The 24,788-nt window shown below is 35.0% G+C and overlaps 1 protein-coding gene across 6 annotated transcripts in view; it reads left to right on the forward strand.

Annotated features, from left to right (window-relative positions):
- DCC (DCC netrin 1 receptor) overlaps positions 1 to 24,788 on the forward strand; it is a 1,568,393-nt gene that overhangs the window by 1,313,375 nt on the left and 230,230 nt on the right. For all 6 annotated transcript variants that reach the window (XM_021073445.1, XM_021073448.1, XM_021073456.1 and 3 more), the window contains one exon: positions 5,197 to 5,307. In XM_021073445.1, coding sequence (XP_020929104.1) covers positions 5,197 to 5,307 — 111 coding nt within the window. The remainder of the gene's footprint in view (positions 1 to 5,196; positions 5,308 to 24,788) is intronic.

Here is a 24,788-nt window from a genome sequence, read left to right on the forward strand (position 1 = left end):
GAATTGTTCAGTGGGTATAAAATGACAGTTATTCAAGATGAGTAAGTCCTAGAGATCTGCTGTACAACATAGGACCCATAGTTAAAAATACTGTATTGTGGACTTTAAAATTTGTTTATAAATTATCTCATGCCAAGTGTTCTTACCATTAAAAAAAAAAAAAAAAGAGCAAGAGGAGTTCTGTTGTGGTACAGTGGTTAAAGATCTGGCATTGTCACTGCAATAGCTCAGTTCACTTCTGTGGTGCAGGTTCAATCCCCAGTCCAGGAATATGCTACAGGCACAGCCAAAAAAACCAGCAAGAGGACAAAAGAGTTTATTAGAGGTGATAGATAGGTATATTACCTTGACTGTGGTAATGATATCTTAGTATATGCATATGGCCAATCTCATTAAAATGAATACATTAATTATGTTCAACTTTTGGTATGTTAAGTATACATCAATTTAGCTTTAAAAAACTGTAAAAAATAAAGCTTTATATATTTTAAAAATTTAATCTCTATAAAAATTTTTATTTATATATACTATTTGTTGAGAAAACCTAGGCAAAGAAAGTGCAATAGCAAGTTTTTAAAGATCACACAGCTAATAAGTGGTAAAGCTAAAATTTAAATATAATTTTGCCTAAGTTGAAAACCTATACTCTTAATTCTGAAATTGTAGGTAATATGTTATTGACCATAGGCGATGATTATGTGGTTGTCTGACTATGAAAATGGGTAGTGAAATTAATTCAGAGATGGAAGGAGATATTGATTGAATAATAAAAACTGAAGATTAACTTTGCAGCTAGAAGAACTGAGTAACTACAGAAGAGAGTAAATCCAAGCTTTCCTATCAACTTATTTTACAAATATGGATTGAATATATCCACTAGCCCAACTCAGGATAACAGCTTTGAGAAATGCACACACAAAAGAGCTTTTTATTACAGACTGGTTTCCTTCTATCCCATCTCCAATGTATGAATTTTTGGGGTACCAACCCTGATAGTTGATATCAAAAAGTCTTTGAACACTGCATGTATGATGGATTGATTGATTTGTTTATTGATTCATTCATCTCTGAAGATGTGCAGAAAATGCAAGTGTTTCAGTGACAAATCTCCCCCACCGTTGTGCATGCCATAAATAATGATTTCTCAGAGGCAACCTTTGGTGCTCAGAGTTGGGAAGTGGGTAGAAATGCCTGGAGATGTCCAGGTTGGCCAGGATTTTTCCAGAAGGGAACATGCATCATTATCCTTAAAGACAGGAGTGCTTTGGGAAGCGAGGTTACTGTGGAGCTCATGCCTGGGATTATTGGTATATTAAAAGTCCACAAATAAGTTTTCTGTGTATGAAATCTTCAACTTTTGTTGATAATATTCTTTTGTATCTGAAGCAGACATCTCAATGAGTGTTAAGTTCAAGATCTAAAAGAAATTAGCAGCAGATGCTAAGAGGGTGCCAGTCCGGTTTTCTCTATTCCCCACTTTGGCCCATAGAGGGAGGTAGTTCTGTTAACTCTTCTGTTTTTTAAAAAGTGTGGGTAGTTAACTCTTCTTTATATTGAATTTTGGGTTTTCTTGATCTCCAGGTTGATCCACTGTCCATGACAGAATCATCATTTCTTTCATGCCTAACAGCACATTATTCAATTCTGGATGTTACTATGACAGACGAAATGTTTCTGATGTTTACACAGTGCTTTACCAAAACTACCAATCCCTGGTAGGTTTCAGATTAGTCTGAGTGGATCAGAAAGAGAACCAACCAAGAGAGTTCTCTGGGGCCCTTGAAAGAGACAAAAAGTCTTTAGATCTCAGAATTTTCACCCACAAACAGTCCAGGTTGTGACGAAAATACCACACAGCCCCTTTGCTTAATTTTGCTGAGCCTTACTCTCTCTAAAGTGGGAATGATAATGTATTTTGTGCCAGAATAGTACGTTATTTGAAAATCTAGTGAGAAAATAATCTGCAAATGTTAGTTATCTTTGCACCTATTAAATGCTTAATTTCATAAACTATTTTTACAAGTAGTTTGTCACTGGATTCTCTAAAGAACACTCAAAAGGTTAAAAACACAAGTGTTGTTACCTAATAGCCTTGTAGAAGAAATTGAGATTAAAACAGCTTTCTGCAAATCTGAAACTTGCCTGGCCAGGTAATCCTTAAAGCAAAGAAACTGGGATATTTGCAACTTAGAATTCAAGGTAATGTCCCCACTGACTCTCTGAAAATCCAAAAGTTCTGATTCTGCTTATGCCTGCAACCTACACTTATCTAGACCTAGAAAAGGGTCATAGGTTTAATTCTATTGATAAATATCTGGTGCAGAAGGTACTAAATTTAGAATCTAAAGGTTTGAGTGAAGTTATTTTTAAAAAGGAATTTTTCTTTCTTTTTTTGTGCTGCTATGTAAAACTGGGATTTATCTGTAGGTAAAGCAGATTCAGTGCAATCTAAAGAACTTTTTTTTTTTTTTTTTTTTAACAAACAAAACTGTTGGAGTATGTTTCCTCCCTTGGTGAATTTCTCATCTTCCAAAAGAATTCCTGCTTTACTTACAGTAAAACTCTGTTGAGCTGTACAGCATTAGATGGGCCATTTGACTTGACATTAAGATCTTTTAATATTGGTCTTTTATGTATATTTTTGAATTTTTATACTTAATCCAGAATGTCTAGGTGTTTGTAGTGAAATTCCACACCAATATTGTGGAATAAAATGCAAAATAAAAAAATTAAAGCCAAAATATAATGCTTCAAGGTAATTTAGCAGGATTTTCAGAGTAAGCTAGACACTAATCTACATAGGATGTTCAAATTTCTCTAGATACCATAGAGAAAAAGATACAAATAGCTACTGTATATGGATGGAAGGGATATTCTGATAAGTAGCTTATTCAAACTACTAGTAGGCTTTTATTTTATTTAAAACTGACTTAGTGATCCTGACAGTATACAAGTCAAAATTTGGCAACATTGTAAGAAGTTAGCATTTCTACTTTATAGTGAGATACTTTAATTACCTTTTAATAAAAAATTGATAGTTTCTTCACACAAAATGTCACTTGATTCAAAGTCAAATGAATGGAACAGATATAGGGCATTCAGAAAGTTTTCCATGTACAGTTCAAGATATTGCATGTGATAAGGTGGTGTATCAGGTCAGGGTTCAGCCAGAGAAATAGAATTAGTGGAGATATATACTAAGAGATTTATTGCAAGGAATTGGTTTAATTGATTGTGATGGCTGATTGGGAAATTTCAAAATCCACAGGGCAGGCCATCAGGAAAGGTACCTGGAACAGGAAATCCTCAGCTCTGCTCTTAAGGTTCTTTACCTGATTGAATCTGGCCCACCCAGATTAACTAGGATAATATTTCTTATGTAAAGATAACTGAATTTGAATTTTAATCACATCTAAACATGGCTTCCAAGCAGCACTTAAATTAGTGTTTGATTGAATAAATGGGGACATTAGCCTTAGCCAAGTTGATACATAAAACTGACCATCACAAATTGTATTTCAAATCAGTCATTGGAGATTGATTAATATAATTGTCCATTCTTTTCAAAGAAAAATAAATTTCTACTTAATGCAAAGGCGTATAGTCTTGATGGACTAAAACTATTTCAGGTGAGAACACTGTGAAAGTCATGAGCTGCAATGATGAGGTAAACATTTCTTCTCAGAACTCTCTCCCTGTGAGTTTTTTTTTTAATTTCTGAGAACTGGATAATCCCTCTGCTTCAGGAATCAACAACATTGTATATGAAGGTGTACAAATATTAACATAGATCAATGCCATGTTAACTAAGGGACGAATCAAAGTGAGCATGGGTCTACTTAAGACACGACAAAGGCCTTGTGTCCAAAAGTATCCATTCACTCCATTGCTGGTGGTGTTGGATATTGTATTTTAACCCAATATTTCCTTTGTGCTAAGAATTGCTTCAGTGGATCTTTCAACAGTTCTGCATGTGTGCTTTACATGTGTACATCACTATAGTGGGTCTATGGCTATTCAAGTAAAACACTGATAATGACAATAACAACAACAGAACCAACGCAATTCTCTGTCCATGCTTTCCAGTCTATTTTATAAAATTAGAAGCCTCCCAACAGGACAGTATTTTTGTGGGTGGGTTTATGAAATTGTCTTCTCTAATAGTATGAGTTAAGTAGTAAGTTAGAATTCTCAAGATTTACTCATCTTCTTGTGCAAAAATATACACATACATAATTTTGTACTTGATGTAAGCATCATTTCTCTTATAGTTTGTATCATTTATGAATTTTCCTTGTTACCAAATGTTTGTGTCATTCCAAACTGATATAAAAAGCAAAAGAGAGGTGGTATTTTAATTTTATCAGTGGTGTTCAACTCCTTGAGGTTTAAGAACTTGCCAGTTTAAACTGAATTCTCAATGTCTCAAAAAGTCATGTGGTCTTTTGATAGGTGTCATTTATTTTACAAGAATTTGTCATGTTAATGAACTGCATTGAGATTTAGTCAAAAGGAAAGTTTTTAGGCTAAAAATTAACACACCTCATACAATCCACAGGGACCTCTTGTTTCTACCTGTGTTCTCTGTGTACTTTAAAATCAGCTCTGATGTCATCACTGTGTACAGCAATATATGTCCAAATTATCACAGAGATAGATTTTCTTCATGCTCTAGTATGGAAGCTGCTGCAAAACAAAGCATGCCTTTGTGGATGTTTTTGAGAGATAAAGACCTAGTATTTTCTCCTGAAGTGCAGTGGTTTTGGAGTTTTCTTTCTTGGCCAAAGAAAGCATAATCACTGACCTTGAATGAGTGTTGGAGCATAAATTTTCAGATTGACTTTTCTTGATTTATAAGCAGACTTCTTCTGGACTGTGAGGAAAAATGATCCTTGCTATTTTTGATTATTTCTTCATCGTTCATATTTTATATTCTGCATCTGCCCTGAGGCTATTTTCAGGGATACATTTTTTTGTAAACGGAAAAAAAAAAGTGAGAGTAGATGAAAAATAATTTGATTTCTTGCTGTAATATTCCAACCCCTTTAGCCAAAATAACAGTAATTACCACAACAATCACGAAATAATGTAAATCATGTCTACTATTGTTAAAATTTTACAAAAACTTTTGAAACCCACTACAAGTATTCATTATTCAGTAATTTTCGTTTTCTTCTGTGGAAAATTCCTTCACAGGACTGGAGAAAGGAAGTCAGTACAGTTTTCAAGTGTCAGCCATGACAGTCAATGGCACTGGACCACCATCCAACTGGTACACAGCAGAAACTCCAGAGAATGATCTAGATGGTGAGCCCTTATACCAATCATTGTTGCTTTGGTTTCTGTCTTTTCGGTTACTTCTGCCTCAGAGTACATTAAAAAATTGATGAACTTCAACATTGGCAGTATTTATTCTTCCTATATCATTAGATGCAAAACAAAAACAAAACAAAACAAAACAAAAACTGAATGAATATAAAGTCTTCAAAAATGCCATATATATATGTATATATATATATGTTAATGAGAGTCATCATAGCAAATTACTTAAAATATAATTTTAAATAATTTTTCTTTTATTTTGAATAATTGACCTTAACCTTTTTCTTCACAAGAATTGCTACAATTTCTGATAATAGCCATAAAATATAATTACTTTATAGCTTCCTCTGAATCTTTTATGATGCTTTTTCAAAATAGCAATATGCATTTTTGACTTGCTTATGATATAGTCATTAATATTTGACACTTCTTTTTTTGTGTAAAGGATGGTCTGCCTTATTTGCTTAATTGATTGTTATCTTAAACACTTGTGGATGAGATATTGTGATTTATATAAAAGTCACATATCAATACATTAAATATAGCAACATTTTCAAAATTATCAGATGAGAAATATCTCTTGAAATAAAAAGCATCATGACTAAATAAGAAAATAAAATTCATGAGAAATGGGAAATGGAAGCAACAGAAAAAAGAAATGATAAAATCAATAGAAATATAAATAATATAAATAATAAAACTGAAATATACGCTAGAGGATTAGATTTACACATGAGGAGAAGTATAAATGTATAAAAGTAAGATATTTGAAAAAGAGGTAAGTTATGATCAGTAAACTTAAAACTAGGTGTTCCAAACTGGGACCTAGAAAAATGTGGCTAAAAGAATAACCTCGTGGTATTAAAAAATGTGTTAATTCAGAGTGGCTGCTTAACCACATGACAATGGAATTCACTTACTCCTTCACTGATAGACCTGAAAATATTCAAGTTACTGGAAGGTAAAAATTCTATATCCTTTTCTTTTCTTATTCCTTTTCTCTCTCCCTCCCTTCTCCTCATCACCATTTCTCAAATCTGTCCTCCCTTCCACTTCCTTAAATTCTGTCTTTTCATTTTATTCCTCCTTGATCTTTCCCTTCTTCCCTTTCTAAACAATTCATGGGTCATTCATGATTATAATATAGTCACAGTTTGGATTTTGCAGCATGACTATGGTAGCAGTAAAACACTCAACAAATATCATGTCCACAACAAAGATAATCACTGTCATGTGGTAAGACTTTAATTCAAAGAAACTTTATAGAAAATTTGCTAAACATAAGGCACTGTGCTTAGCTCTGAGGATATAAGATATGATTTTTTTTTTTTTTTTGCTTTGTGGAGCTTAAAAAACAAACATTCTAGTATTCCTAAGGAAATTACCATTGTTATAGTACAAACCTGCTTGAATATTGGCACTATCCTATGGTTCAACATAGGATGGATGAATGCATAGAAAGATAGGAAGACAGATCAGTAGGCAAAGAGATAGACATGGAGAAGATTTGCGTTTAAACTGAGACCTGAAGGATGAAAAAGAATTATTGACATAAAAGCATACATTAGAAATTGATGAGGAGAAGAAGAGGGCAAGTAAATGCAGGTTTGAAGTCAAGACAGATCATGGTGCTATTAGGGACCTGAAAAAAAGACCACCATGAAACAAAGACTGGAACACCAAGATGAAACATAAAGAGTTTTGCAAGACAGGCAGTTTCTTAATCTGGCAAAACCGAATTAAGAATTTTGAACTTTGTCCCAAGAATGTCACTAAAGCAATAACCTATCTTTTCCTAAGCAAGTCATGAACGGATTTTTTAAAAATATAGTTTTGTTTGCATTTGGAAGAGAATATTCTGGCCAAAGCACAAAAAATGTTATTAAAAGTAGGCAGACATGGGCCAACTCAGGCGACTATAGAGGTAATATTAGATTTTAAAGTAAAATAATTCGAGGCTTAGAAAATGTTATTTAACTTGCCTTAGGTAAGATAAATTGAGAGGCTGTGGACCTACACAGTCACACTTCACAAAGCTTATACCCTTCATTAATTGATTAGGAAACTTGATCATGCATTTATTTATTCAATGTGTATTTCTCCTTGAAAGTCTTTATATATACCAGGCATTATTTTATGTACCAGGGGCAAAGCAATAAATAAAGTCCCTGCTCTCAAAGAGTATAAATTTTATTGAGATAGAGATTGTGATAAATGATCTGAAGAAAATAAAGAATTGTCAAAGGAATAACAAATGGTTAGGGAGTACTATTTTATATAGGGAGTTGAGAAGAACTCTGATTAGGCAAATTATGAGCACAGACCTTGAGAAAGTAAAGGAAGCAGCCAGGCAGATAGGTCAGAGGAGAGATCTTAGTAAAGAAGACATAGCAAGAACAGACATCCAGGGACTGGAGCCCAGTTGATGGCTGAAGTATGATAGGGAGGCCAGGAGACCTGGGCCTAAATTCATGAGGTGTGATCTGTCTTATCTAAAAAATAAAAGGATGGTTCAGGATATGGTGCATGAACCCTTCATTTTTTATTTTACTTGAGAGCTAACTTTTAAAGCTTATATCCTTGAGTTTTATACTCCCATCTATTTACATGTGACATATATTATTATACTTATTTTTAAAGAAGAGTAACTTAAGCTAAGAAAATTTAACTAACTTGATCAAGTCACCCTGCTGTTCTGTGGATCTGACACTCAAGATCAGGTTTGATAAGTCAATGTCCAGGACAAGATTCAAAGCCAAGCCTCCATTAATCCTCTAGAACTGACCCAGTGACAGTAAATGACAGAGTCGAGGGGAAAGATTCTAAGAAATGAGGTCATATCATTTACTCTAACTTTAGGGACTATATCTCTTACTGGAAGGAGTGAAAATAAATGGAACAGAGGTGCTGAAGTTTCTATAAAATATCCAAGATGAATGGGGTGTTCCACCTGACTCATGTGCTCTTTCTCCTCACTCTGAATGACTCACATTGTAAGTTGAACCAAAATGCGAAACCACAGCTCTTGGGATGGCATAAAACTTTCATTTAATTGCATTATCTTCATATCCATGTGATCTAAATATAATCCCATTCATACATGTATTCTAATCAAGAACCTCTGTGAATTAAGACTCATGAATGGAGTCAATAAATGTTGTTTAATTGGATATTTGAACCTTACCTTGTTTTTAGCTTAAAAATACCTCTCTTATGCATGTAGCATTCCTCTTTACTTTTTTTTTCCTTCTTTGAGTATTGATAAGGAACCTAGTAATGGGGAGTACCAAGTAATGGGGAGTACAAACCTGAAAGAGATAGGGACAGCTATCTTGAGGCATTAACAGATAATGGCTGCACTGACTGAAAAGACTTCATGAAATACATCAGAAAGAGAAAGACAAATACAATACGATATCACTTATATATGGAATCCAAAATATGGCACAAATGAACCTATCTACAAAATAGAAAGAGACTCAGGGACATAGAGAACAGATTTGTAATTGTCAAGGGGTGGAGGGGAGTAGAATGGATAGGGAGTTTAGGGTTGGTAGATGCAAACTATTACATTTAGAATGAATAAGCAATGAAGTCCTACTTCAGTGTAGGCAACTATGTCCAATCTCTTGGGATAGAACATGATGGAAGATAGTAGGAAAGAAAGAATGTGTATGTATATGTATGACTGTACAGCAGAAATTGACACAACATTGTAAATCAGATATACTCTAACAAAAATAAAATAAAATTTTAAAAAGCCTACTGTGAACCACAAAAAGAAAAAAAAAAAACAACTTCACAAAAACCAATAGTACTTAAACCAAGAACATCAGGGAAATGGGACCTAACAACTAGGATTATGGGGTAGGGTATGTAGGACAGCAGAGGATACATTCTTCAAAAAGAGTACCTTAAGAAAAATTATTTCTGCCACTATTAATTCAAATTTCACACTCACTCCTCCATATATTACTCCTTTACCAGGTGATTATCTTACTATATTTTAACACATTTCGAATATTACTTCTTCTCCCGTTCTTCCACTTCATTTGGATTATAATTGTTTAGACAATTCTTGTCCTTGATAATAATATACACATTAGCAATCTGACAGAAGGTAAATAAAAAATTAATAGAAGAAAGCTAGTAGAGTTCATACTTGCACATAATGTTGTTATAGTTTGTGATTTGAGGTTGTTCACCTTGAAAGCATAATAGAAACTAATAGTCATTTCAAGGCATTAACTTTAAGAGTGTGGGATGGATGTGTTTCACTTGTTTTATAAAGCGCTATTTTTACTTGCTGTATTGAATTAATAAGACCAAACATATTTGATCCTAAAGCTTTCTCAATGTCTTAACCCATAATCTCTTTTCACTGAGACACTCCCTGAAACTGATTTCAGGTCCTCTTCCTTATTCCTGATTTTCTTCTTTTGACTGCATCATTCAAATATTAAAAAGCATCATTCCTAGCCTTTAGTAGGAATTAATATTCAAATGAATGGGCCAGCTCAAAAGTGGTCACTAGTTGCACCAAAACATTACTCAGCCTGATACTTTTTATTCCTAAATAAAAATATAATATAGAATATGGAATCCATATAGACTCTATAGAATAAATATGCACATATATGTAAGCTAAGGAAGTCTTCTTTAAATAGTCATCTCGTTTTAACTTATGTTTAAATTATAAATCAAGATTTAAATGACTTGTACCAAAACTTTCATGGCTAATGTGGGAAAATTTTGAGTCCTAAATGTTCCAAAGTCAGAAATTTCCATGTACAATTGCTTTGATTTCCCTTAAATTTATGGACAATTGGGAATGAGTTCTTGTGAAAACCACTTGAAATGGGTGGCATGCTTTACTGTAGCCAAAGAAATCTGCATTGGAAGGGAATCCTGGTGTTGGCCCTCCTAGGTGTGTGGTGTCATATAACTTTCCCCCCTTGCTTTCCAGTGTCCTTATGAACTCCAAAGGTGTGGTCCACTCATTAAGGTAGCAACACTGAGCCCTGCAAATCAGCTAAACAGGCAGTGGTATGCTCAGATAGCCGAAAGCAATAAAAGCAATTCCCTCTCTGTGACTTCCACATTCTCTCTACCCTTCTCTGTTGGGCTTAAGCGGTGTGAAGATCAACAATAACCTGGAGAAAAATACTCTAATCTCTTATGGATTACTCTTTTAATTAGGATGTTTTGTTAAAGTAATTATGAAGCCAAACCTCACTGTTCAGCTTTCCCTGAAAGCATGGTTGCTATTACTAACAGCTGGAAAGTTTTAAAATATTTACTGTGTGCCTCAAAATTTCAACTTAAAAAAAACAAAATCATTAGAATCCCCCAAAGTTCTTACGTAAATGTCTTGCATAAGGATATGAGAGAATTCAAGATGAAGATCACGCAAGATATCCTCAAGGAAAATGAGCCTTGGGCATCTGTTTGTTTGGACTGCTCTTTTAAAAAATTTAAATGAACAGGTAGAAATTGTTACACACAATCAATAATAATGCTATTTAATATTAAACTTCCACCCTAAAATGGAGGTGCTTGGATAGCAAAAATTAGCAATGCAGAGATTCTTGAAAATGCAACAGAGATGTAAGCAAAAACTGTGAACCTTGGAGCTGGCTCTCATTTCCTACCCCCAGGAAATAGATAATTAGCCCTATTAGCTTGTTCAGTAATGGTGAAGTGGGATTACTTCACATTCATTTCATTTGAGAAAAGAACCATGAAAAAACATCTCCTTTTTGGAATCTGCAAGATACATGATACTCACTGAGCCCATGGCTTAGAGAAGGACCATATTAAAGTTTATTATAAGAATAATGGGAAAATCTAAGATGATGTTACCTCTATACACACTTTGGAAAGAGTTTTATCATGAATGGATGTTGGGATTTTTCAAAAGTTTTTCTGCATCTATTGAGATAATCATGTGGTTTTTACTTTCCTTTTGTTAATGTCATGTATGATGTTAATTGATTTGCTTATGTTGAACCATCCTTATGAAATTGGGATGAATCCCACTTAGTCATGGTGTATGATCTTTTTTATATGTTGTTGGATTCAGTTGACTAAAATTTTGTTGAGAATTTTTGTGTCTATATTCATCAAAGATATTGACCTATAATTTTTTTTTTTGGTAGTATCTTTCTCTGGTTTTGTTATTTGGATGATGGTGGCTTCATAGAATATGTTTGGAATTATTCCTTTTTCTTCACCCTTTCGGAAGATTTTAAGAAGGGTGGGTATAATTCCTTCTTTGTATGTTTGGTAGAATTCTCCTGTAAAGCCATCTGGTCCTGGACTTTGTTTATAGATTTTTTGTTATTACATATTAAATTTCATTTCTAGTGATCTGTCTGTTCAGCTGGTCTAATTCTTCTTGATTCAGTTTTGGCAGGCTTTATGTCTTTAGAAAGTTTTTGGAATCTAATGTAGGGCACAAATGAACCTTTACATAGAAAAGAAAATAATCGACTTGGAGAACATACTTGTGGTTGCCAAGGGGGAGGGGAGGGAGTGGGATGGAATGGGAATTTGGGGTTAATAGATGCAAACTCTTGTTTTTGGAGTGGATAATTGATGAGATCTTGATGTATAGCAGGATCTCAAATGACTATATGAACTAAATGACTAAATGAACATGATGTGGGATAATGTGAGAAAAAGAATATATATATGTATGTATGTATGAATGACTGGGTCTCTTAGCTGTACAGTGGAAATCAACCCAACACTGTCCATCAACCATAATGGAAAAAAAAATCTTAAAAAAAGAAAGTTGCCCATTATTCTAGGTTGTCAAATTTGTTGCCATATAATTGTTCATAGTATTGTCTTTTTTTGTTGTTTTTATTTTTACAGTATCCATTGAGATTTCTCCTTTTTAATTTCTTATTTTGTTTATTTGAATTCTTTCTTGATGAGTCTGGTCAGAGGTTTATCAATTTTGTTTAACCTTTCAAAGAATCAGCTCTTTGTTTTATTGATTTTTTTCTACTGTTTTTATTTTTTTTATTTTTTTATATTAAAGTTTTTTTTTTTTTTTTATTTTCCCACTGTACAGCAAGGGGGTCAGGTTATCCTTACATGTATACATTACAATTACAGTTTTTCCCCCACACTTTCTTCTGTTGCAACATGAGTATCTAGACATAGTTCTCAATGCTATTCAGCAGGATCTCCTTGTAAATCTATTCTAAGTTGTGTCTGATAAGCCCAAGCTCCCGATCCCTCCCACTCCCTCCCCCTCCCATCAGGCAGCCACAAGTCTCTTCTCCAAGTCCATGCTTTTCTTTTCTGAGGAGATGTTCATTTGTGCTGGATATTAGATTCCAGTTATAAGTGATATCATATGGTATTTGTCTTTGTCTTTCTGGCTCATTTCACTCAGTATGAGATTCTCTAGCTCCATCCATGTTGCTGCAAATGGCATTATGTCAGGAATACACCTGACCAAGGAGGTAAAGGACCTATATGCCAAGAACTATAAAACTTTAATCAAAGAAATCAAAGAAGATGTAAAGAAATGGAAAGATATTCCATGTTCCTGGATTGGGAAAATCAATATTGTAAAAATGGCCATACTACCCAAAGCAATCTACAGATTCAATGCAATCCCTATCAAATTACCCAGGACATTTTTCACAGAACTAGAACAAACAATCCAAACATTTATATGGAACAACAAAAGACCCAGAATCGCCAAAGCAATCCTGAGAAACAAAAACCAAGCAGGAGGCATAACTCTCCCAGACTTCAAGAAATACTACAAAGCCACAGTCATCAAAACAGTGTGGTACTGGTATCAAAACAGACAGACAGACCAATGGAACAGAATAGAGAATCCAGAAATAAACCCTGACACCTATGGTCAATTAATCTTTGACAAGGGAGGCAAGAACATAAAATGGGAAAAAGAAAGTCTATTCAGCAAGCATTGCTGGGAAACCTGGACAGCTGCATGCAAAGCAATGAAACTCGAACACACCCTCACACCATGCACAAAAATAAACTCCAAATGGCTGAAAGACTTAAATATACGACAGGACACCATCAAACTCCTAGAAGAAAACATAGGCAAAACACTCTCTGACATCAACATTATGAATATTTTCTCAGGTCAGTCTCCCAAAGCAATAGAAATTTTCTACTGTTTTTAAAATCTCTATTTTATTGATTTCCTCTCTGATCTTTATGATTTCCTTTCTTCTTCTGTAGGTTTTGTCCTTTCTTTCTTTCTTTCTTTCTTCTTTCTTTCTTCTTTCTTTCTTTCTCTCTCTCTCTCTCTCTCTCTCTCTCTCTCTCTCTCTCTCTCCCTCTCCCTCTCCCTCTCCCTCTCCCTCTCTCTCTCTCTCTCTCTCTCTCTCTCTCTCTCTCTCTCTCTCATTTTTTTTTTGTCTTTCTTGGACGCTGCACCTGAGGCATATGGAAGTACCCAGCCTAGGAATTGAATTGGAGCAGCTACCAGCCTCCACCACAGCAATGATGGATTCTTAACTGACTGAGGCCAAGTATCAAACCTGTATGCTCATGGATGCTAGTCATGTTCATTACCACTGAGCCATGATGGGAACTCTGATGTCCTTTTTCTAATTCTTTTAGGTGGTAGGTTAAGTTGTGGATTTGAGATTTTTCTTCTTTTCTGAGGAAGGCCTGTATTGCTGTGAGCTTCTCTCTAAGAACAGCTTTTTTGGCATCCCATAGATTTTGAATTGTTGTGTTTTCATTATCATTTGTCTTGAGGTAAATTTTTTTATTTTCCTCTTGATTTCCTCATTGGCCCATTGGTTTTTTAATAGCGTGTTTTCCAGTCTCCATATAGTCAATTTTTTTTCTCATTTCCTTTCCTGTGGTTGATTTCTAGTTTCATGCCATTGCAGTCAGAGAAGATACTTGAAATAATTTCTACACTCTTAAATTTGTTGAGGTTAGTTTTGTGCCCAAGTATGTGGTCAATCCTTGAGAATGTCCGATGTGCATTTGAAAGGGGTGTATATTTGGATTTTTTGGGATGTAATGTCCTGAAAATATCAATTAAGTCTAACATTTATATTGTGTCATTTAGGATCTCTATTGCCTTATTGATTTTCTGTCTAGAGGATCCATCCATTGATGTGAGCAGGGTGTTAAAGTCTCTTACTATTATTGTATTCCCATCAATTTCTCCTTTTATATTTGTTAGTATCTGTGGTATGTATTTGGGTGCTCCGATAATGGATGCATATATATTGACAAGTGTAATTTCCATTTCTTTATTCGATCCTTTTATCATTAAATAGTTCCCTTTGTCTTTCTTTATGGCCTTTGTTTTAAAGTCTAATTTGACTAGTATGAGTATTGCAACTTTTGCTTTCCTGTATTTTCCATCCGCATGAAATATCTCTTTCCATTCTCACCCTTTCGATTTATGTGTGTCCTTTGCCCTAAGGTGAGTCCTTTGTAGGCAGCATGTTAGAGGCTTTTGTTTTTTTATCCAGTCTGCCACTCTATGTCTTCTGATTGGAGCATTCAGTACATTGATATTTATGGTAATTATTAATAAATATTTATCTATTGCCATTTTAAACCTTTTTTTTCCAGTTGATTCTATGTTTCTCCTTTTTTCCTTTCTTTTTTTGGTTGGATGATTTCCTTTTATTTTATTCTTATGTCCTCTTCCTTTTAGTTTTTGTGAATGTATTGTTTGGTTTTGATTTGTGGTTGCCCTCTTTTTCAAGCATGTTAACCACTTCCTATATCTGCTTGCTTTAGCCTGATAGTCATATAGGCTCAAACATATTCTAAAAAAAAGGCTAGATTTTCGTACTTTTCTTCACCATATTTTATTATTTTGATATCCTTTTTTAACATCTTCATGTTTATCCTTTTGCTGTACCTTGTGTTGTGTATTGTCACTTTTACAATAGTTTTTTTTTTTCTTTTTGTTCTGTATACTGGTTTATTTAAGTGATTGCTTTCCCGTTGTGACTTCCTCCATCCTATTTCTTCTTACTTCTTTCCTATTTGAGGAGAACTTTGAGTACTTCTTTTAGAATGTGTTTAGTATCACTGTATTCTTTTGTTTTTTGTTCATTGGAGAAATTCTTTGTTTTTTGTTCTATTTTAAATGATATTCTTGTTTGGTAGAATATTTTAGGCTGCAGGTTTTTCCCTTTTAGAATTTTGAATATATCTTGCCACTCTCTTTGGGCCTGTAGTGTTTCTGTAGAGAAATCAGCTGATAGCCTTATGGCTGTTCCCTCATCATTAACTCTTTGTTTTTCTCTTGCTGCCTTTAGAATCCTCTCTTTAACTTTTACTATTTTTATTGTAATATTTCTTTGTGTGGGCCTGTTTGGGTTCAACTTGTTTGGGGGCCTCTGTGCTTCTTGTATATAGATATCTATTTCCTTTAGATTTGGAAAATTTTCAGTCATAATTTCTTCAAATATATTTTCAATCCCCTTTTCATTTTCTTCTCCTTCTGAAATCCCTATTATGCATAGATTGGCCCACTTTATATTATCCTATAGATCTCTTATATTGTTTTCATGCCTTTTCATTGTTTTTCTATCTGATATCCTGATTGGGTGATTTCCATTATTCTATCTTCCAAGTCACTAATCGTTCCTCTGCATTATTCATTCTGCCCTTCAGTGCCTTTAACTCAGCTTGTGTCTTTGCAAATGAATTTTCTCATTTTTCTTGGCTCCTTCTGATATTTTCTATTTCCTTTCTAAAGTAATCTTCATTATTGTCCATATCTGCTCTTAATTCCTTCACATTTCCCCTTAATTCCTTCAGTATTTTCACTGTCTCCTTTTTGAACTCAGTGTCTGTTAGACTGAAGAGATCTATTTCATTATTTCCTTCTTCAGGGGAATACACCTGTTCTTTTAACTGGGAATGGTTCCTGGGTTTCTTCATTTTGCTTATATTTTTCTTATTCTCTGAGTTTAAGGAAAACAACTATGTAGTCTTGGAAGACTATTTATATGTGAGAATGCCCTTTGGTATTGGGTGAGGGCTTACTTTTTTTTTTTTTTTTTTTTTTTTTTTGCTTGAGAGCTGATTTTGGTTTGGATGCTTGCTGTCTCTTTCCTCAGTGTGTGTAGACTGTTGTACTCATGCTGGTGTATGGCCTGTGTATGTCTCTTGGTAGATGGAGGCAGTGGGCAGAGCTAGTAGCCAGTGTCTTGGTTGTGAAGATCCATGGGGAGGTGGCACAGGCTGCACGTGGTTTCAGGGTCCTTGGAAGTAGGAGTGACCCTCAGGAAAGTATAGGCTGTGCCCAGAGCATTTTGCAGTGGCAGCAGCAGAGCTTTGCTTTCCAAGGAGAATGAGAGCAACAACAGGTGGTTCTCTGTTGAGTACTCTCCTCTATACTGGCCCCTAGGTAACTGGGGCCACAGGTGGTGCCTATTCACAGAACCCTTGCGGGTGTGGGCCATGCCCACCTCTGGAGTCTGAGATGGCTGTGACAGTTTGTCCCTGACACGTGTAGCCCTTGCAAGAGGAGCCCTGCTGCCTGTAGCCCAGGCAAGAGGCACCCCATAGCTGAGAGCCTGCACCTGTGCAGAGCAAGATATTCCTATGGCAGTTTTCCCTTCCTTCTCTCACCCTCCCTAGCAATGGTACCTCGCTTCTCCTGAGGGCTGAGGCCTCTTCCCAGCTTCCCTCAGCTTTGACACTTCACTCCCCAGCCCATGGCACACCATTCCCTAGCCCATCAGGCTATCTTTACACAGCCAGCTCTAGCCCTCTCCCCAGGACTGACCTCTGGAGCTTGGGTCTCAGCACCCAGCACCCAGGCCCCTCCCAAAAATCTCAGGCTGTGGTGTCTGGGGTGATGGTACAGATGGTTCGTGCAGCTCTCTCTCTTCCATCCTCCACCTGCTGCACTTTTCTCTGAGGCTTTGAGGTCTGTCTGTCTCAGCTGATCTCCCCATCAGTTAGGTGACTTCCCAGGATGCAGGTTCCTTTCCTTTTTCACAGCTTCTTCTCAGAAATGCTGGTACCAAAACTGATTCCTTTTTCTTTCTCTTCTCTCCCTCTCTCTCTTTTTTCCCTTTTGTTCTACCTAGTTATATGGAAGATTTCTTGCCCTTTTTGGACATTTAAAGTCTTCTGCCAATGCTTTTCTGTATGAATCATTCTATATGTAGATGGGTGGTTTTTTTTTTGATGTGTTTGTGGGAGAAGGTAAGTGCCATGTCTTACTCTGCCAATTTGATCATGCCCCCAGATTATCATTCTTAACACTCTAATACATAGCCTTTAATTTCTATTTTTATACACATACATATATAAAATATTTATATTATAGTGAAGATAACTAAAATGAAAACATATACATACATTTTAACTTCAATTATTTTTATTTTTTCAGACTATGATTTTTTTTCAGATTGTGATCTTTACCTAGTATCTTGATCATTATCAAGTTTCTTTAATGGACCAAAAAATAAAAAGACTTTCTTTGCAGATTATTTGTTCAAATAAGAATTCACTGTAAGACAAAACACTGCCTATATCTTAAATCTCTTCATCTACTACAATTCCTTTTTCCTGTTCTAATTCATTGAAAAAATTGGACTTTTTTCCTTTAGGTTCAACAGTCTGAATATTTTTGTCTAATTATTTCTTGTGGTATTATTTCACTTTTTCTTCTATTTTCTTTATTTTTGTAAACTGGAAATTATATATAAAGACCAAAGCTCAGAGATTTTAACATAACTCTTTCAGAATTAGGGGGGAAAAAAGGAAGGACTATGGAGGATTTACCTGACATAACTGAAATATCCACACATAGAAAAATCACATTTTCTTTTTCCTAAGCATCCAAAGAACATTTAGTACTTTGTTATAAAGAAATGGATATTAAGTTTCTTGGATCATACTAAACACATTTATTGATCACCATGTAATTAAACTAATGGTCAATAATGATATAAAACTTGACATATATTTGGGAATGTAAAACATGCTTCCAAATAATTCATTGGTCCAAAAGAAATTATATCACATCTGGAATGTAATTTTTAAGATCTGAAATCTAGGTAGTATGGCTTATCTGTATACCTACTAGATTAAAATATTTTCATTCAGTTACTATTTTCATAAAATTCTTCATGAAAGCCAATGAAATATATTTAAAATACATCCAAGTAGAACATATCAATTTGAGGGTAAAGAGAGGTATACACTGGTGAGCTCATAAATGTGGTCCTCTGGCAATATAAAATGTTAATATGGGATTTAATGCACAGGAGAACATAGGTGGCATGGTGTGTAAAAGGTTTTATTTTACAGGATAGGCGATTCATGATATTTTTGATAGGCGATCCATATTTTGGGTTGCTGATTGACAGATAGGCCCATGGAATAAGATGTGCCAGTGGTAGCAGCCAAGTCATCATGTAATTGAAGAATACAGCCCTTTATTCTCATTTTAGGAGAATGTGTCTCTTTGTTTGTTTTAAATTAGTCAATGAATTTTATTACACTTATAGTTGTACAATAATCATCACAACCCAATTTTATAGCATTTTCATCCCAAACCCCAGGCACATCCCCCCAAACCCCACCCTGTCTCATTTGGAAACCACAAGTTATTCAAAGTCTGTGAGTCAGTATCTGTTCTGCAAAGAAGTTCATTGTGTCCTTTTTTTAGGTTCCACATGTAAGTGATAGCATATGAAGTTGGTGTCTCACTGTCTGACGAACTTCACTTAGCATGATTATTTCTAGGTCCATCCATGTTGCTGCAAATGCCATTATTTCTTTCCTTTTAATGTCTGAGTAATATTCCATTGTGCATATGTACCACATCTTCTTGATCCGCTCCTCTGTCGATAGACATTTAGGTGATTTCCATGTCTTGGCTATTGCATATAGTGCTGCAATGAACATTGGAGTACATGTGTCTTTTCGAGTCATGGTTTTCTCTAGATAGATGCCCAGGAGTGGGATTGCTGGTTCAAATGGTAATTCCATTTTCACTTTTCTGAGGAATCTCCACAGTGTTTTCCACAGTGATTGGACCAATATACATTCCCACCAATGGTGTAAGAGGGTTCCCGTTTCTCCACACCCTCTCCAACATTTAATGTTGGTAGACTTTTTGATGATGGCCATTCTGGCTGGTGTAAGGCAGTACCTCATAGTGGTTTTGATTTCCATTTCTCTAATAATGAGTGATGTTGAACATCTTTTCATGTGTTTATTGGCCATCTGTATGTCTTCTTTGGGGAATTGTCTGCTTAGATCTTCTGCCCCTTTTTTGATGGGATTGTTTTTTTTGATATGAATTTATCTTACATATAAGGAATATTGCTTGCAAAACCAAGATTGATTTTTGAAAGCAATTTCACATTGCTTTAATTTTTGGGAAGTTGGTTGTTCAATATTTCAGAGCTCCACTGTACAAATGATGGTGCAAATTACTGAGATTTGGATAAGTGTTCAAAGAAATTTCAAATCCTTTCCATGGCCATAGCCAGTTTTTCAATGTGCACATGAAATGTTTGGTCCCCAGGACTTGATTGACTTTTGCTAAGTATAATATAATGCAAAAGATTATAGACTTAATAAGTAGGTTAGAATCCTCTTCCACTCACTAGAAAATCTTGGGAATGTAACTTAACTTCCCTAAGTTTTCTTATCTACAAATAGAGTAACAATAGTATCCATCCCAGATTTTTGTAAAAATTAACTATGATGATGCCAATAAAGCATACAGCAGTATGTCTGATATATATCAAATGCTCAACAAATACTTACTGGTGTTGCTGATTTTGATAAATTAGATTTCAGACCTTGACTGTAATATGAAATACTAACATCATGGACTTATAAAGCTGCTTCTTGTTCAAAATGATAAAACCTCCTTTGCATTGAGGGATTAGATATATTCCCTCCTGATAAGAAAATAGGGCATACATTCAGTATATGTTAAAAGCTCACCATCCTTGAGTTCCCTTTGTGGCTTACCAGGTTAAGGACCTGATGTTATCCTTGGGAGGATGAGGGTTTAATGTCTGGCCAGGGTCAGTGGGTTTAAGATCTGGTGTTGCCTTGAGCTGCAATGCAGTTCACAGATACAGCTTAGATCTGGTGTTGCCATGACTATGGCGTAGGCCCCAGCTGCAGCTCAGATTCAAGCCTTGGCCTAGGAACTTCCAAATGCATAGGTGCGGCCATAAAAAGGAAAAAAAAAAAGCCCACCATCTGTTTAAGGTATAATTTTAAGGTATGTTGTCATATAATTTTATCAATAGATGCAAGAGAGCATTTTGTAAATTTAATCATAACCATTTTTTAAAAACTCATATTAATGTAAGAATACAAAAATTTTTCAAAATATTAAAAAACAAAAAGCAAACATTATTATAAATGGTAAAATATAGAACACATTGGCTTTAAGATCCAAAAAAACCTATGAAAGCTTTCTATTCCTACTATTTCTGTTATTCAACAGAGAGTGTAGAGGTTTTGGTAGGAAAACAAAAACAAAAATAAAAAAATTAAAATGCTATAATATATTATTAGAGAGGTAAAGAAATGTTATTTTTATAAATGGTATGATTGTATACTTGGAAATTTCAGGAAGCTACACAAAAATATATTGGAAGCAATAAGAAAATGTAATGAGGTAGTAGATTTCAATGTGTGTGAATAGCTTTTTATTATGTTAGTAATAATTAGCTCAAGCGTTAAAATGAAAAGAAATACATTCATACAACAACCACAGTAAATCTGTGACTAATTTTAACAAGCTTTTAACAAAGGTATACAAAGAAAATAACATTTTATTAAAAGATATGAAATAAGACATGAATAAATAGAAAGATATATACTTTCCTTGATATAAAACCTTGCTATTATATAAATGATAGTTTTTCCCAAATTAATGATTAATATAATTCCAATAAGAATAAATTTTACATGGAAGAATAAATATAAAAGAATTCCAAAGAAGTTTGAAAAGGTAGAACAACCATGTTTACTGTAAAGCCTGATTTAAAGTCTAGCATAAAAATAGGTAACTATGTAGTACAGTGTAACAGCACATCAAGGACAGAAACATTTGCTATTATTTGAGAAATAAGTAAAATAATAAAGTTGGTAGTTCTACCAGCAGATTTTTCAGTAAATGGTATTGAGACTATTGCCAGTGCTTTTGGTAGAACATAAAGTTTTCCTTCTCTTACATCAAACTAGTTGACAGTGGTTGATTCGAATGATGGAACTGAAGCAAAAGAGGGTAAAGTTATCACTTCTTATTTAATTCAAAGATAGAATGGTCATTGGTAGTTTTAAAGATTTTATTGTTATTTCTTTTGGTATTTTCAAGTATAACAAAGAGAGCTCAAAAACACATCCTTTTAAACAACTGGAGGTTGTGAGCTAATCTTTTAAGGCATCATTCCTATAATGCTGATTGTGTTCTCTCTTCCGTGTTGTCCCCTTTGGAATAGTACACGCAACCACCAGTCATTCAAGCCAGCAGGCTTTCTGTTGTCCTCACCTCCTCCATTTTCACTCTGCCAATATTCATTCAGTGACCAAGACCTGTAATCCGGACCTCCCCAATAGATTTGGAATCTCTCCTCTCTTTCTCACTCCCACCACCATAATTTACATCAAGCTTCCATCATTTGTCACCTGAAAATAGTCTTCCATCTGGCCTCCTGACGCCAGTTTGCTCCGTGTCCTCTCTGGACTCTGCAGTGCTACCAGAGCAGGTTTTCACTAGAAGATCTGAGGATGTCATTTCCCTCTTCAGATTCTTCCTATTGTGGTTCTGTCCTCAACCTCAAGTCTGACATCCCACCACATCTTTGCATATCCACCCATCCCTCCAGATAGATAACACTCATCATATCTCATGCATTTGCAATCTTTGTTTCCTCTGCCAAGGAACATGACTTTCACATGACTTCACACTTTCTTGTCCTTTGAAAATCACCAGATATTTTCCAGGAAACTTTCTTTCAATCTGAATTTCAGTCAAGTATCTTTTCCCTAAACCCTCTATCTTCGGGCACAATATGTTAGCATTTGTCTCCTTCTCAGTGAGGTAGAAACAGAGACCTTGGTTTAATTGACCTGAACTTCCCAGTGCTTTACATGGTGCCTATTCCATAGTAGATATTCAACTACTATCAAATAGATGGACAAATATGTAAACATTCATCACCAGGAATTACTTACGTAAAACGCATACTATTTATACACTTGGACTCTTCACTGACATCCATTCTATAGCCAAAACAATTACAGATAGATGAGAGCTAGAAACATCCTCTATTTTCCTTGTTATATTTTCACTTAAATGTAGGAATACATTGCCTTCTCCTCATGTAAGATATTAAAATGAAAACCCAGTGTTCCTGTTTTGGCACAGCAGAAATGAATCTGACTAGCAACCATGAGGTGGCAGGTTCAATCCCTGGCCTCACTCAGTGGGTTAAGGATCCAGTACTGCTGTGAGCAGTGGTGCAGGTTGCAGACATAGTTCAGATCTTGTGTTGCTGTGACTGTGGCTGGTAGGTGTACTCCGAATCAATCCCTAGCTTGTGAATCTCCATATGCCACAAGTGTGGCCCTAAAAAGCAAAAAAAAAAAAAAAAACAAAAACCACCCAAGTTATCTAAAGAGAAGCTCAGTATGAGACTTTAGAGATATTGTGTTTTTTAAAGCAATCAAATAAGTCCGTAGTTTTGAGACATTTAGCTTTAATACACTTAGAGGAGAATGAGTCTATAGAATTCATGGAAGTACATCTTTTGGCAAGGACTGAGACTCCATCCCCCCATATTCTGTTTAGAATACAGTTTATTTTTTAAATGGACAAAAATCATAGATATTATTTAGTGGAGGGTAGCTGATGAAATTTATCATGGTAGAAAGATATAAGATTCTAGTAATTTCTTATGATATTTGAATTTGGTGACTCTGAATTCTAAATTGAGAGAAGAAACCTGTCAGATATTGATAGTCTCAGATTGCACAGCTGCTCTTAGAAAACCACATAAAAAAATGTCACCTCTGTCAAGCTTATATTTTCCCCACTCAAGGAGTCAGGAGTTTGTAAATAAAATTGAACTTCATTGTGTTTTTTTCTGTGCATTATTTGGCATGCCAACCTCCCCACTGGACCGGTATCTAAACTTCCTGGTGGTACTTGTATGGAGCCCATATTTACCCAACATTAGACCAAAAGGGGATTGGTTTCACCTTAGCGTTTACCTATAATTGAGATTCTCTGGTTTCTCTAAGCAAGAATCTTAAAATAAAAAAGGCAAGAATCTTGATATTTTTTGTTATGATTAAACTTGGGGCATGACATTGAGGGCCTTTTCCCTGGGGGATTTCTAACTTTTTGTCCCTGTTTTATCCCCACTGTTATCAGTATGAATTAGATTAGTATGCAAAGTGCAGAAGCTGTAGGACCTGGATTCTGATCAATTATCTCTTCAGGAAGATGTCAGACTATTTCCTGGGCTTCGGTGGACAACTTCATTGCCATTGTTTACCTTTATTGTCACTGGAGTAAAATTGTCAGTATCAGAATTGGAGGACACAGACCCCACCCCACTTGCCCTCAGATCTACCATTGTAATTGACATAGAATAAGGAGACACATTTTTCAGAATTAGAATTTACTACTATGGTAATAAAGGGATGAATTTGTCAAAACTGCCTTTTTAAAGTACTGACTTGCTCCCTTCGAATTTCTATATCTTTTTCTGGTTTTGTTCTACCTTTTTATTTTTAACTTAAAAAACTTACTGAAAACCAGCTATAACGGAAAAAAATAAAAATCATTATATTAAAAAAATACTTTCCAGCTTTATAGAGACATAATTGACATACAATGCTGTATAATTTTATTTTATTTTTTTATATACTTTTTTTATTTTCCCACTGTACAGCAAGGGGGTCAGGTTATCCTTACATGTATACATTACAATTACATTTTTCCCCCCACCCTTTCTTCTGTTGCAACATGAGTATCTAGACAAAGTTCTCAATGCTATTCAGCAGGATCTCCTTGTAAATCTATTCTAAGTTGTGTCTGATAAGCCCAAGCTCCCGATCCCTCCCCCTCCCTCCCCCTCCCATCAGGCAGCCACAAGTCTCTTCTCCAAGTCCATGCTTTTCTTTTCTGAGGAGATGTTCGTTTGTGCTGGATATTAGATTCGAGTTATAAGTGATATCATATGTATTTGTCTTTGTCTTTCTGGCTCATTTCACTCAGTATGAGATTCTCTAGCTCCATCCATGTTGCTGCAAATGGCATTATGTCATTCTTTTTTATGGCTGAGTAGTATTCCATTGTGTATATATACCACCTCTTCCGAATCCAATCATCTGTCGATGGACATTTGGGTTGTTTCCATGTCCTGGCTATTGTGAATAGTGCTGCAATGAACATGCGGGTGCATGTGTCTCTTTTAAGTAGA

The sequence above is a fragment of the Sus scrofa genome, chromosome 1 (assembly GCF_000003025.6).
Source record: "Sus scrofa isolate TJ Tabasco breed Duroc chromosome 1, Sscrofa11.1, whole genome shotgun sequence".
Taxonomy (NCBI): domain Eukaryota; kingdom Metazoa; phylum Chordata; class Mammalia; order Artiodactyla; family Suidae; genus Sus; species Sus scrofa.